At 37.9% G+C, this 13815-nt stretch overlaps 1 protein-coding gene across 3 annotated transcripts in view; it reads left to right on the plus strand.

The window, feature by feature from the left end:
* GABBR2 (gamma-aminobutyric acid type B receptor subunit 2) overlaps positions 1-13815 on the plus strand; it is a 553394-nt gene that overhangs the window by 12339 nt on the left and 527240 nt on the right. Inside the window, exon 1 of one of the 3 annotated variants that reach the window (XM_072152803.1) lies at positions 5480-5824. The exons of the other annotated variants lie outside the window; for them this stretch is intronic. Within the exon in view, the coding sequence (XP_072008904.1) occupies positions 5579-5824 (246 nt within the window). The 5' untranslated portion in view covers positions 5480-5578. Of the gene's footprint in view, positions 1-5479; positions 5825-13815 lie in introns of those variants that run through there. 3 annotated transcript variants of the gene reach the window in all.

The following is a 13815-nucleotide window of genomic DNA, read 5'->3' on the forward strand; positions in this document are numbered from 1 at the left end:
GAGGAATTGATACAGAAAGTATATTGGAAAATTGTTCTCTATGACTGGGGGGATTGCAAAACAATAAACTCACCTCTTTCAGTACTCCAGTTCTCTAGCAGCAGCGCCTGTGACTGCGGCTTCTGTTTATAGGCGATGCATCCCAACCACTCAGCGCACCTGCTACACCCGGAGTTCAGGCAGCAGCAGAGAGAATGGGAGTGCCAAATATAGTAGTTTATTGTTTTATAGCCCCCCCCCCCCCCCCACCCCCAGCCATAAATTATTTTTTTTTTTAATTTCCTGGACAACCCCTTTAAACTTTAATACTATTGTATATTACAAAATTATTTACAATCAGAATGTTGGTAAGGAAATTGATGTATCATTTCTATGTCTTATAATCACAGATGGAGGATTGAAAGATTAACAATAACTCAATTTCTTTGGTAAAGAGAACGTTTTAATAGACAACATATTGTTGATAGGCTTAGTGTGGCTGTCAGAGACAGTGTTTGTTCCCAAAGGAAACATAAATTGGACAGGTTAGACTTTTCTTGTCCAATTGCATTGTTCTCCCTTGAGGAAAGTGGCGCCAGAGGTGTCTGGCAGCCACAAAACCTACTGCCTCAATATAGATTAACATGTACATTAAGCTTAGCCAAAATAAAATATTGAATGGTAGGTGGTGCTGTTGGGTGTGATGTGAGTTTTTTTTTCATCAGTCCTTTATGCTGGTCTCACTATGGATTTTTCTTTCGTTGTTTTGCCGTCCACTGTATGCATGCCTATGTGACTTTATAAAATACATGACAGATATTTACAAAATGTTTAGGCTTATTTTTCTTTAGTAACTTGAATATTTGAAAAGGGTCTATTGGAGAGTACTCTAGTTCATACATCACTTGAAATTTCAGTTGTAGAAATAGATCTATAGTAAAAAGTGATATATGAATGTGCTTTTCTCATAGGCTGTAAATATTTGGCACAGTATTCACTCTACCTCCACTGACTGTACAAGTATTTCATCCTTTTATGTGTTTCGAAAGAATCAGAATATCAGTGAGGACATATTTCTGGGGTATTATATCAACCTCTGCATCTATTTTATAAATAATGGTCACTTAATTTTGACTCTTTTTTTCAATTTTTATTTCTAGTAATTTTATAAGTCAATGATAAGAAGACACATTAGATATCTGTATAACTGCGATCCTTATGAGAAGATAAAATTTTACAAATGTGACAAAGTACCACATTTGCTTCTGCAAATGTTTAGCTGTATGTCTGCTCAGCAGGAGTGTAGGGATTCCTAAGTAGAGTCATTAGCAATGTCCACGGGTGGTATCTAATGTCATGTAAAATGAAGCTTAAGATTCCCACTAAACCACAACCAATATTTGCTACCAAAAATTCTATGAACATAAAGCAGTGCAGAACAACAAAGAAACACAAACATTACTCAGAAACCTACAGCTTTCTGATAGACGCAGTCCACATTATGATGAATTTCAAACCACTGACTGATGGATTAATCAGACATAAGTGCATGCATTTAATAAGAATTTATTCTAAGAGCACTGATAACAGCATCTAAATGGTTGGGAGAAGGAGGGAGCTTCTTCTTCTTGACCATTGGTTCCCTTGCATTGAGATTATGGGTGGCCAATGCTTGCCATACAGACTCCAGCCTCTCGGGAGGCCCTTAGGGCTGCCATAAATTAATGCATACTTGGACGTGCCCGAGGCAGTTTTATTTTGAGTATACTAATGCATCACAAAAGCAATCAATCCATTGCAATGTAAAATGCCCTAGTGGAACTAAAACAATGAAAGAAAAATTTTAACAATGACCCCCTTCCCCTACATGTTCTACCTTATGTGTTGTACCCCCCTCCCAACAGCCCGGCTTTCCCTATTTGTGTTATCATATGGTACCTCTCTCTACCTGTCTGGAGTGGTAAGTGTGGTTTGCTGTATATTATTCAATTGGCATAAACTCTAATATCTCAATTTCTATTACTTATAATGGGAGATGGCCTCATATCTCTGTTTGAACCTTTGACTTATACAATGTAGAGGTACCCCATATATGATGGATGCAAGTCCTATAATAGTACAAGACTTGCATACAGCTTTTCTACCTATTTTGCAAAACTTCTGGCTGGGCTGATGTTATGCAGTTATCAAATAGAGAAGGGCATTGGTTTTCAATATTACCAGTTTGTTGTAGAAGTAAATTGGTTGTATAAAGTCAAACAGGCGGAGAGTATAACATGGAAGTCATGCTCTCCCTGACTCAGAATGCCTCCTCCCTGTTATTGACATTATGTGCAGGACTCCTGGAAATCTGGTAAGTGATGCCTCTGGATGCAGGACCAACAATTACAATGTAGGCTGCGTTCTGAGGAAGAAAGAGCTTGAATTCAGTATTAAAATCTTCGCCTCCTTGATCTACAACCAATTTATACTCACTTCAAAGTTGAGTTTCTGGATGATGCCACCACACAGGACGATGAAAGAAACCTTATCTAGTAGGTGTTCAGTTGCTTGACAACATACTGGTAGTGGTTTATTAGATGAATTTCTGCTGACAAGTTCACTTTAATTATTTAAATTATTACAAATTATTTAGGAGGGTAGAACATTCACAAACTGATGCCAGGGGTGAACCTAAACTCTCTTCTGCCTGAGGTGAGCTATAGTATGGCCCTCCCTCCACCCCATCCAATAGAAATATATATTATTATATCCCATTAAAATAAATGGTCACGACACTTCGAGGTAGCTTTTAACTTATTTTTATTGTCAATTTCTCATAAAGTATCCATTTAATATTCCGGCTTTCCTGAGCCTTTTTCAATGGATTCTATACTTTGTGACAGATTGTACCTAAAATAAAAAGAAGATAAAAAGCTACGTTGAATTGCTGGGACCATTTCTTTCCTTGTGGATACACTGTCCACGATCACAAGGTAAGAAGCAGATTCGATGCCGCTCATATTTGGAACTTTCATGTATTATTATATATTGTTATTATAACAGATTCATTTTTTAGTAAGTGTGTTCTACATTTAGTATTTCACACTCATGATGACATGGGGTGTTAAGAGACACTATTTTTAGATGCCTACAATCTTGCTGCAGGTATTAGTCAACTCACCTACTGGCTGGTGCACCCCCAACTGTTACAGCAGAGGTATCTTATTATTATTACAGTAACGAAGCACGACCTTGAAACTGGTGTGCTGGCAGCATGTGCAAACAAAGTGAAACTTGAACAAACGGATCAGAAAATCCACCACATTTGGATGTAAAACATTAGATTTTTTTATTCTGTTGTTCTTAAAAGTAAATGACCAAACAATGACCAAACATAGGACAAAAAGACTTGTGGATCCTGTGTTTTTAAGAAGAACGGAATAAAGAATCAAATATTTTACATCCAAATGTGGTGGACCTGCTGATCCATTTGTTCAGGTTTTACATCCTATTACAGTACCACTCTAAATTTGAATGGGGTTTTTATAACAAGCCATTTCTCACAAATGTTTGGTGAATGCAGACTGCATATCTAGGGGCTGGATATGCTATCCCTATAGCAGTGGGTCTATATATAAATACATAGCAAAAAAATAGGCAGTTCTCCAAGCTTCAGTCAAAAACAATGTGACCATCACAAAGTTTTAGCTCGTCTGGTTTTAGAGCCTTTCTCATGCTTGAGACAAGATTCAGACCCACAGGAGCAGAAACATGTGATGGTCACTAGTAAATAAGCCAGTACACAATGGGGGAGAATTATTGTCCCTTCTCTGCCAGAAAACTAGTGTAAATGGCATGAAAATCTTACCATCTTTGCCAGTTTTGCACTTTTTCTGCCCCAATATGCAGATCAATGCCAGTCTTGATAAACCCCACCAAATGTTTTAACTGAAGCTTTGAATGCTGCTATTGTCTTCTTATTTTTGTGCTATGTATCCGGAAGGATCTTGTCCACTTTCTGGGCTTTGCACCTGAGTGCTAGCATTGTGATGCTTTTTCTTTTTTGTTGTAGATGTATCTTAAGTCGTGCAATTTGGCGCCTGCTTTTTGATTTTAGCAGTTCTGCACTTTGGTTTATCCTTGGGCTGATTTCCTTTACATAAAATGGGGGAGATTTATCACTGCTTCGATGCCAGTTTTCTGGCATAGAAACAATGAAATAATCACAAAATCTTGTACAATGCAAGAATTTGCAATTATAACAGCAACTAAGCCCACATGGGGGGGGAGGGGCGTAGAGGGGTCTAGCAAAGTGGGTGGGCACTGGGTTTTCCCATCCCGTGCCTGCATAATTTTGAAATGTGTATGATAAATGTTCCCCATTGTACTCTTTTTTTGCACAAATTTGTGCGCAATTTCTGAAATTAACACAATTTTTGCTGCAACCTCTACAAAACAGTGTACTATCCCAGTGGGGACTGGAGTGTATTTGCATTTTTTCAACTCGGTGATACATGCATCTGGAATTGGTTGAAGTGAAAGATGCATTGGGCACAGAGCAGGAAGACCAGTGCGCCACAAACTCCAGAAAATGCATAAAATAATTGCAATAAAATGGGCAAATGCAAAAAAGATACATCTGCCCCAAAGTGTTAAACATATACAATTTTTATCAAAAATATTCATTGTATCAGACAAAAAAAGTTGAACCTAAATCCAGACTTCTGTCTAAGGTTTAGGTTCAGGCATGGATACAAACATTGCAGTTGCAGGTCCACTGATTACTACTCCTGATCCTTTTTGCTTGTCTCCTAGTTTCTCTTCTTCTGGGAAATTGGTACTTTGTTTGCTCTCTTTGTAGTGCCCGTTCTAATGACCATTCTTTTCTGTGTATGTGCTTTGTTTTGTTCGTTTGTCTGTGTTTGCTCTTTGGTGCATGGACAGTTACAGGCCACTGTTTAGGGTGGTTAGCAGGTAGGGCCAGTGTGGTGGGTGCAGATTTAGGGCTCACTGTCCATAGTATGTTCCCAGACCCTGCATTATACATTGGCTTTTTTCACATATTTCACATACATATTCTGTCAGTGATTTTTACTAAACCTTATTTTATGGATGTGCTTTGTCTGTGGACGAATCGATGATTTTTTTTCCAAATTCCTATGTCATGAACCTGTTCTGTATACAGGTGACTCATTTCCCCAGGGTGTATATGTATTTATCTTTTGTAATTGCATTTGAAATGACAGAATAATATATCATAGACACACATGACACCACCTATATCTCCTGCTTTGTATTAGAGAAAGAATTCATTGAGAAAACATCAGCCATCGTATATGATACTATAAAACCAAACATTAGAAGACTCAGTGAAGGTTATATAACAGCAAGGTTTTCATTGACAGTGCTTATGTCACTGTGTTTAAGTATAGCCACGGATTTGTTGAACAGGTTTACTATCCACTGTAGAGTGGCCAGCTCCGGTGAGCTCTTTATCCCTTAATGACAGTCATCCCTTTCTCAGACACACACACACAGAAGACAATGTTGACAGATAGCTCCAAGGCTCTAGTAATGAACATTCCAGGGAAGTTGATCAACAGACCGCATATAAAACATGGTGACTTGGATGTGGAAGAAGAGAATCTTTGGAATATATTTGCTTTTCACAATATTGTTTTCTATTGAAGCAAAACCTGCAGGAGTATCAGTTCTGGGGCTCCTGCCTATTAGTCGCTTTATGGGCCCAACAAATCTTACAGCAGGTGTCCTGCCTGCTATTCATCTAGCCTTGGAACACTTAGTCAGCCACCCTTCAATCCTAAAGGATTATCAACTGCAATTAACATTTACAGATACACAGGTAAAACTAATAATATAGACAAATTATCATAACGGTATATACTTGTAGGAATCAAATGTTTCAGTAACATTGGATTCTAAATTGTTGTTACTATTTCTGCTTAAGTAAACATTTTCTTCAGTCTTGTAGGTTTGCTAAAGGGTATAAGTAATGTATTTTACAATACACATGCTATGTTCTTCCTAGGAATTAACAAAATGACCAATACAGAGCTTCAGGGCTTGACTGAACTATGTCTGCAGTAAATCTAGAAATGTGTATTTCCAAGCAGATAAAATTGAAACTATTTGTGAGTTTGTACATCCATATTGTCTGAATAATTATTGAGTTAAGGGTACTAAAGAGCATAATGGATTTTTTTCTAAGCATATTTTTCTTATGTTTAATTTTTTATTTTGCATTTTACATTGCATAGTTCCCTTTTATGTAGTTAAAAATCAACAATCATGAAAATGCTGTAGGATTCTATAGCATTCTATAATTGCTACAGCATTATAGAATCATAATGCAATCATGCATTTTGGTATATATTACTGTTTAATACAACTACATTTCTATACTTAAATAATGATAAACTGTTAACTTTCTTATCACTCACTTTAACTATTCTTGAACTCACGGATTGGGACACTTCAATAGATGACCTCATATGTTATCTTTAATAAAGACACATTTAATTGTAGATATGTTGTAGAAAATCTGGATAGACAAGAAAACACTGTGTAAATGCCGGCTTCTGTTAAGGCTAAAATAAGGAATGTTGACAACGGGGCTTAATTACTTTACTTATTTTAAGGGTCCGCAGATGCACTTTCCGACATTTTCGGGTTTTGCGTGACTGTGACAGGTATTTAACAGGGGATTGTGTCGCACGCGATCGGATTTTGGCGCAGCTGCGCTGCCTAAATACGGTCAATGCACTTTCTGTGAACACCAAGGAGCGGGTAAGTAAATGTGCCCCAATATGTTCAATGAGGCCCCTGGAGAGGGAGAGGATCTCCTCTTTCAGGATAATCACATCTTCATTGTATTGGCTGGTGCACAGGGAAGTGACAGGCACTTATTTTGGCAAAATGACATGGGAAAAGCAAAATCTCTTTACAGGTGAATTAGGAGTTTGGCAATTTCAAGCAGCACATGCAAAAGGCCTTATTTGAAATCTTCTCTGTATGCCATTGAAATGGTACATAAATAGTCTTAAACTACTCCAGATTTACAATATAGAATCAGACTCTTTGATAAATCTGTTGCAATGTAAACCTAGGTTCACATTGTTATTTTTGTCCATTGTAAAGATATGTCGGGTGGATTCCCAATGTACCCTTACCCTATAGGTGCATACTATGGTCTACAACATCCTGTTTCTCCTCCCTGCTGAAAGTGGGAAGAGGAGTGAACATCCAGCACAGTTCAGGGTGTTTCCCCCAATGACGTAAATATACAGTGACATCTCTGGGGATCTCCAATGGCTTCTGTGGAGCAAATACGTTTCTCAGCAGGAGGGAGCAGGATGAAAAGGTGTAGCTTTCCACAGTATACAACATATGCTGGTCAGATGGAGGCAAAAAGGATGCCTCCATCTTCCAGTATGTGTCTATGGATGCCTTGGAAGCTTTCCTGGCATATACTATGAGTGTTTCACAAAAACGCCATGTGAATTTAGTTTAGGACTGTCCAGTCTAACTTTGCACCATAAAACTTTAAACTTTGACATTGTAATTGGACACTTATTAAAAGTCGGCACAGAAACAGTACAATTAAATCAAATGCTGATGCTTCCAGATAGTAAACTGTGGATTGTTTACTGATAATGTAGAACTTTGTAATTTATCAAAAACTAAAATATGTCTGGCTTGAGAAACAAATCATTTTGTTATGATTGGATTCCAAATTGTAACTATTTTTGGCCTTCCTATTTGGTAGCCAGCGTAAATTTAAGATTTGCTTACCAGAGTTGGACTAATTAAAAGGTCGTGCAATGAGGAAGTCAGGATGGTTACAGAGCTATTTCATTGAGTGGATTTAGCATGTTTTCCACTTAAAGGAACTGAATTACAAAGCCATAGACATGTAGATTGTGGGTCATGCCGTACTTGTCAAGAACTAATTATAGCTTTCCAAAACTCCTATATTACCTTCTATATTATTAGAACTGCTGTCTCTCTGAAAATACTAGAGCAAACTACTCAATGAAACACCTAAAATTGTACATTCTAGGATTTTAGTGAGGAATTTTGTATAATAATTCAGTTTACTTCTATTCCAGCTACTCATTGTTCCCAGTACAAAAACCTTCTCATACAGTGAGTGTATTCTTAAACCCTATTTATTTATTTTTGAACATATATAAGCAGTCCCCGGGTTATGTACAAAATAGGTTCTGTAGGTTTGTTCTTAAGTTGAATTTGTATGTAAGTCGGAACTGTATATTTTATAATATATATATATATATATTTATATAATATTTTTTTGGTCTCTGTGACAATTGGACAATTGTGACAATTGGGTTTTAAAAATGTTGGATTGTCATAAGAATCACGATTAACAATATAGCTCAATTGCAGACACCTGTGATAACTGCTACAGCTGATTATTGTAGCCTGGGACTAAAGTACAGAGATCCGTTTGTAACTAGGAGTCGTCTGTAAGTCGGGTGTTCTTACTTAGGAGACCACCTGTATTGTATTATCCGGCATATAAGACAACTTTTTAACCCTGAAAATCTTTTCAAACATAGGGTATCATCTTAAACAACGAGGTAAGCAGCGGGAAGATGTACCATGCTCCCTGGTACCTATGCCCATCAGTGGCACCACTGGTGGCAGGTGCACCCCAAGGAAACCTATTTCCAGTGCGCCCATGCAGGTCCCAAGGTCCGTATAAGGAGCAGTGTTGCAGCAGCTGATAACTGGCAGCACTTAATTCAGCCATGGCACATGTGCTACCCCCTGCTTTGCCCGTCCTGCTCCCAGTACCTGAACTCATAGTGGGCTCTGGAGCCCAGCTGAAGCCCAGAGGAAGCCTAGCCTTACACTGGGACCAGAGTGGTACCTGAGAAAGATGGGATGCAACGCAAACTGAGAAGGAAGAAGGAGATGAAGTAGTGTTGTCAAGTCACCACAGAGGCGCCCTATGCTCCCCCAGGTGGCACTTCAGACATTGGTACACCAGCTGTGGACTGGCGGCATGTGAGGTAGATACCATAATTTGGCCGTAGTGCATGACCTGCCCCCCCATGCAGCGACATGCAGCTGCTCCCCCAGGTAGCACATCGGACATAGGGATGTCAGCTTTTGACCATCAGCATGTGAGGTACCATAGTTTTGCCGCAGTGCGTGTCTCCCCCCCCCCCCCCCCAGCGGCATCTGGCACCCGGTGCCTGGATCTTTGGAGGACTATGGAGCCTGCCTGCATCATGAGCAGCCGAACCCCCAGTGTACTAAAACAAAATCACCCCACTGTATAATACCTCCCCACGAAGACTTCATAATACCATCTACCCCTCCTACACTGTACAACACCCATGCCCCCATCATTACACTGTATAACATCCACGGCACCACCACCAACTGTATAATAAACAATACAACCCCCCCCCACATCACACTGCAGAACACAAATCCCCACACAACACTGTATAACACCCATCCCACCAACACCATGTTATAAAATACCCATAACCCCACACCACACTATAATCCCCCCACTTGCTTTAGTACTCACAAATAGTATAATATGCCCCTAAATTAGCTCAATCTATTATGCCCTCAGTACCTGCACATACAGTATCCTTCCTCACCCCCCAGTGCCCAGAGACATAATATTATTTATAATGCAATGCATGTGATTTATTTGGTGTGGGTCCTAGGGCGGTTTCTGTTTTTTGGTGGGTTTTTTTAGGTGTTTTAGCCCAGTGTCCAAGATTTCCAGGGAATAAGGAATTACACCATCATTACTGTGATATTTATGCAGTCTATTAACATTATCTATACGTATCAGTTATTTATTTGTCAAAATATGATACTCCTCCTCGGCTAAAAATACTCCTTAATAATGGTAAGAGGAATAATATTACTTTTCTGAAAAAAAAATTAGTGCAACCTCTGGATACATCTTCATGGTGAGGTGCCTCTTCACCTCTTCACTGCAGTTCAGGAGTGAGATGTTACAGTTTTCCTGCTAAGTATCTGCACGTCATAAGCATTTTAATTAAAATTACTATATTGAAATCAAAGCAGGTTTTTTTATTTTTCCCATATATGCGTTAGAAGAGGGGTAGTGTTATACGGTGAGTAAATCCCAAAATCTATATTTTAATTGGAAAAGTTGTCGTCTTCTTTGCCCAGTCGTCTTATATTATCTTATACACGGGAAAATATGCTATTGTAGTTCTATGAAAATATATATTAACTTGTAAAATAGCAGTATTTTATCCCCTACAGGATTCAGCCCTTTTTTTATTTTTGTATTTCTGTTTTTTACTCCCCTCATTCCAAAAGGGATAACTTTTTTAATTCTATGTTTACAGTGATGTGTGAGGGTGTGTTATCTGCAGGACAAATTGTACTTTTTAGTGGTGCCATTTAGTATTCCATGCAATGTACTGGAAATCTGGAAAAAAATTCCAACTGCTGTGAAATTGACCGAAAACTCAAATTCCCGGCATATTCTTGATTTTACGTCTTTCATTCTGCGCTCCAAATGACACTTCTTCTTCATTCTTTGGGTCGATATGACTACACAAATACCAAATTTATATAGGGTTTTTTTTTTAAGTTTTATTAGTTTTAAAATTAAAAGCTTCTGAACAAAAAAATATTTGCCATTTTGCCAAATTCTGAGGCCGATAACTTTTTTACAATTTGGTATACAGACCTATGCAAGGTGTAATTTTTTGTGTGTAAGTTCTGAAGTTTTAATTTATATCAATTTGGGACCTATATAAACATTTGATTATTTTTAATTCAAATATTCATGGCTGGAAAAATGACAAAAAAGTGGCAATTTAGACATTTGGGTGCTATTTTCTGTAATGGAGCTTATGGCTGGGAATAATCTTTCTTATATTTTGATAGAATGGGCTTTTTTGGCTACCTAACCTGTTTTTACATATAATATTATATGTGTTCTAGGGAAAAGGGGGTAATTTAAACTTTTACTTTTTAACTTTTTTTTACTCTTATTTCAGACCCTCTACGGTACTTTAGCTCTTCAAGGTCTGATTGCTCATACTACTGTAATGCAGTATATAGCATGATCACTAATAGCCTGCCATTCAGAGGTTATGTAGGCTGCCATTCTATGAGACTGTAGGCTGCCATGGCAAATGATCGCCACCCTCTGATGATGTCACAGGGCAGAGATTCGCCATCCAAGATGACGGTGCCCATCGGCAGCTATGTGGTCGGGTTCGACCGCGGCACTTAACATGTTGACACCCGTGATTGGTGCCAGCTGACATAGTATGTCCTGATACACACTGATAAAAATTAGATAACACTTTCAGTTAAGTTATTAAGAGAGGACAGCATAATCTTTATGAGTAATTGTTTCAACACTGCAGCTGGAATTGCGCGCCAGTTCAGCACTGAACAGGATAAATATCTGTCTCATCATACAGTGTCTCGTGTATAAGCATTTGGACTGAAAGCCCCCTCTGCATGATCAAATTTTTATTAGCAGAAAGAATCCAAATGCTAAGTTTACTTTAGGTGCATGATGTATGGACAGAGGAGAAGTGGTCCATGATTCATTTTAGTGGTGAAAGCATGTTTAATTTATTTGGGTCAGATGGGACACATTGGCCCAGATTTATCTAAAGTAGTGCCTCACTAATGTGCAGAGTGTGCCAGATTATTGAATACTTACATAGTAACATAGTTTATATGGTTCAAAAAAGACACATATCCATCAATTTCAACCAAGGAAGGGTTACTGACGCACATTCTTCAATTATCTGGAGCACTCTGCACTGTTTGGGAAGTGTGCCTCATCTTGTTTGGTGCACACTTAACATAATTCTGTGGACACAATTCTGTTGAGTTGCAGTAATAAATGTAAATTGGCACCTTTATGTTCAGAATTATGCGGACTCGATGCAGCCGCGCCACAAAACTAATGCAAACGCTTCATAAATACATGTGCAAGCAGTTTTCACATTCTTCTCAGTGCAAGATCAGACAGAAAACTGATGCAAAGACTTTAATAAATGTGGAACATTTTCTTTGTCAATAAACTGGGGAATGACTGAACCCAAAGTGTGTAAAGAAGTCAATGAAAGGTGGTGGAGGAAGTGTCATGATTTTCTGCAGCTGGAACTCTCAGACAGCAACATAGCAGAGTGAATGCAAGGTTGTATGAAAACCTACTGATTGGTGATTGTAACCTTCAAAAGATTTTATTATAATCTTTCTCTGTGTTACAGTCATTGCTGTTCTCTAATCATCACAATTTGCCTATAGTGTATGTGTATGTATGTGTGTATCATCTCTATACCATATATACCCATATATGTAACATACGTATGTGCCATAGATTTCCTTGTTCTGATTTTTAACCACATTAAACCTTGATCACACCATTCAAGAATGATGTGGCTGACAAAGTGCATTTAGGATGGAAGTGAATACAAAATTAATGAAGTTTTAACTGGAGAGATATATTACAGCACTTTCCCATTTATAACCACTCACTGTGCTCCCAAGAGAAACATAGATGAAGTGTCTCAAGAAAGAAGAGCTGCTGCTCGGTCTTCCCTACATACAACTACTACTGTAAATTCATACATTTATTATATGTTATATAATGAGTGCTTCAAAGTGTAAAAATTATTTTACTTCTACAAAATATCCACAATCCCTTGACACACTGAATGTGTGGACAAACAAAAGCTCAGACTTTTTGAAAAATACCATACCTGCTTCCATATCCGTAATACCCAACTTCACTTCACACCTAAAATATCTTAAATGAGTTTAAAATTAGTTTTCATTTAAAATGTGTGAGCTGACCTGGAAGGATGCTGGAAGGAAGCTATTGTGCTATCAGGGCATCTAGAGTGAGTTTCTCATTTGGTATCCCTGTTATCCCTATTATGCAGAAAGGACATTATGACAAAGGGACAATATCCTCTCTTGCCAATCGGGATCACCTATTGATTAACTGCTTGCTATAACCAGGCTCACTATTCACACCCAAAACCCATCAGGACATGAAAAGGCAGCGCATGATTCACCCCAGGGTTGTGATTTATGATTCATTATTGGCACATCTGTTACAACATGCAATATATGTGTAGCACTAAATTTAGCCCCTAAAAATCTATTAATTTAAGGCACATGAGGACGTTACTAAGGTAAAGAAGGTTGCTACCTGTGTAGATTTTTTATTATCGAGCTTTTGGCATTACTTTGAGAAATTCACCATTAAACTACCAGCACCTTTAGGTAAGGTATGGAATATATATCTTTTCTTTCTTTCTGTGAAAACTCACCCATTTACCTAAAATCTAGAATGCGTTAGAGTCCACATTGATACCCCCTGTACCTTCATCCTGTAAAAAAAACCTGTCTTAGGAAAAAAGTGACTATTTTCAGCTCGGTTTCACATTATTTTGAAGGCATATTTTTGTTGGTAAACTGGCAAGTATTACATAAAAGAAGGAATGCTAAAACTGGAATATCATATCCTGCCTGTAGGTTGAGAGAATTAAAATCTAGTTATTTCATCCCTACAATAACTTTTGTTGTTAAAAAAGTCTAAATAATGTTAATATGGATTTTTAAGCAACAGATGGCGTGTTACTAGGATCTTGGGGAGATTTATCACCACTTGTCTGGTTAATTTTACAACTTTTTAGAACTATTTCGTATCAGTCTCTCTTAAGTTGTAGATTTTAACAAGGAGACAGATAATGCTTAATATGTGTTGACAGAATATTGTCCCTTATAAAAATACAGTTTAGGGTTAGAAAACAATAAAGTTACGTAGAT

Source organism: Engystomops pustulosus, chromosome 5, assembly GCF_040894005.1.
Source record: "Engystomops pustulosus chromosome 5, aEngPut4.maternal, whole genome shotgun sequence".
Taxonomy (NCBI): Eukaryota; Metazoa; Chordata; class Amphibia; order Anura; family Leptodactylidae; genus Engystomops; species Engystomops pustulosus.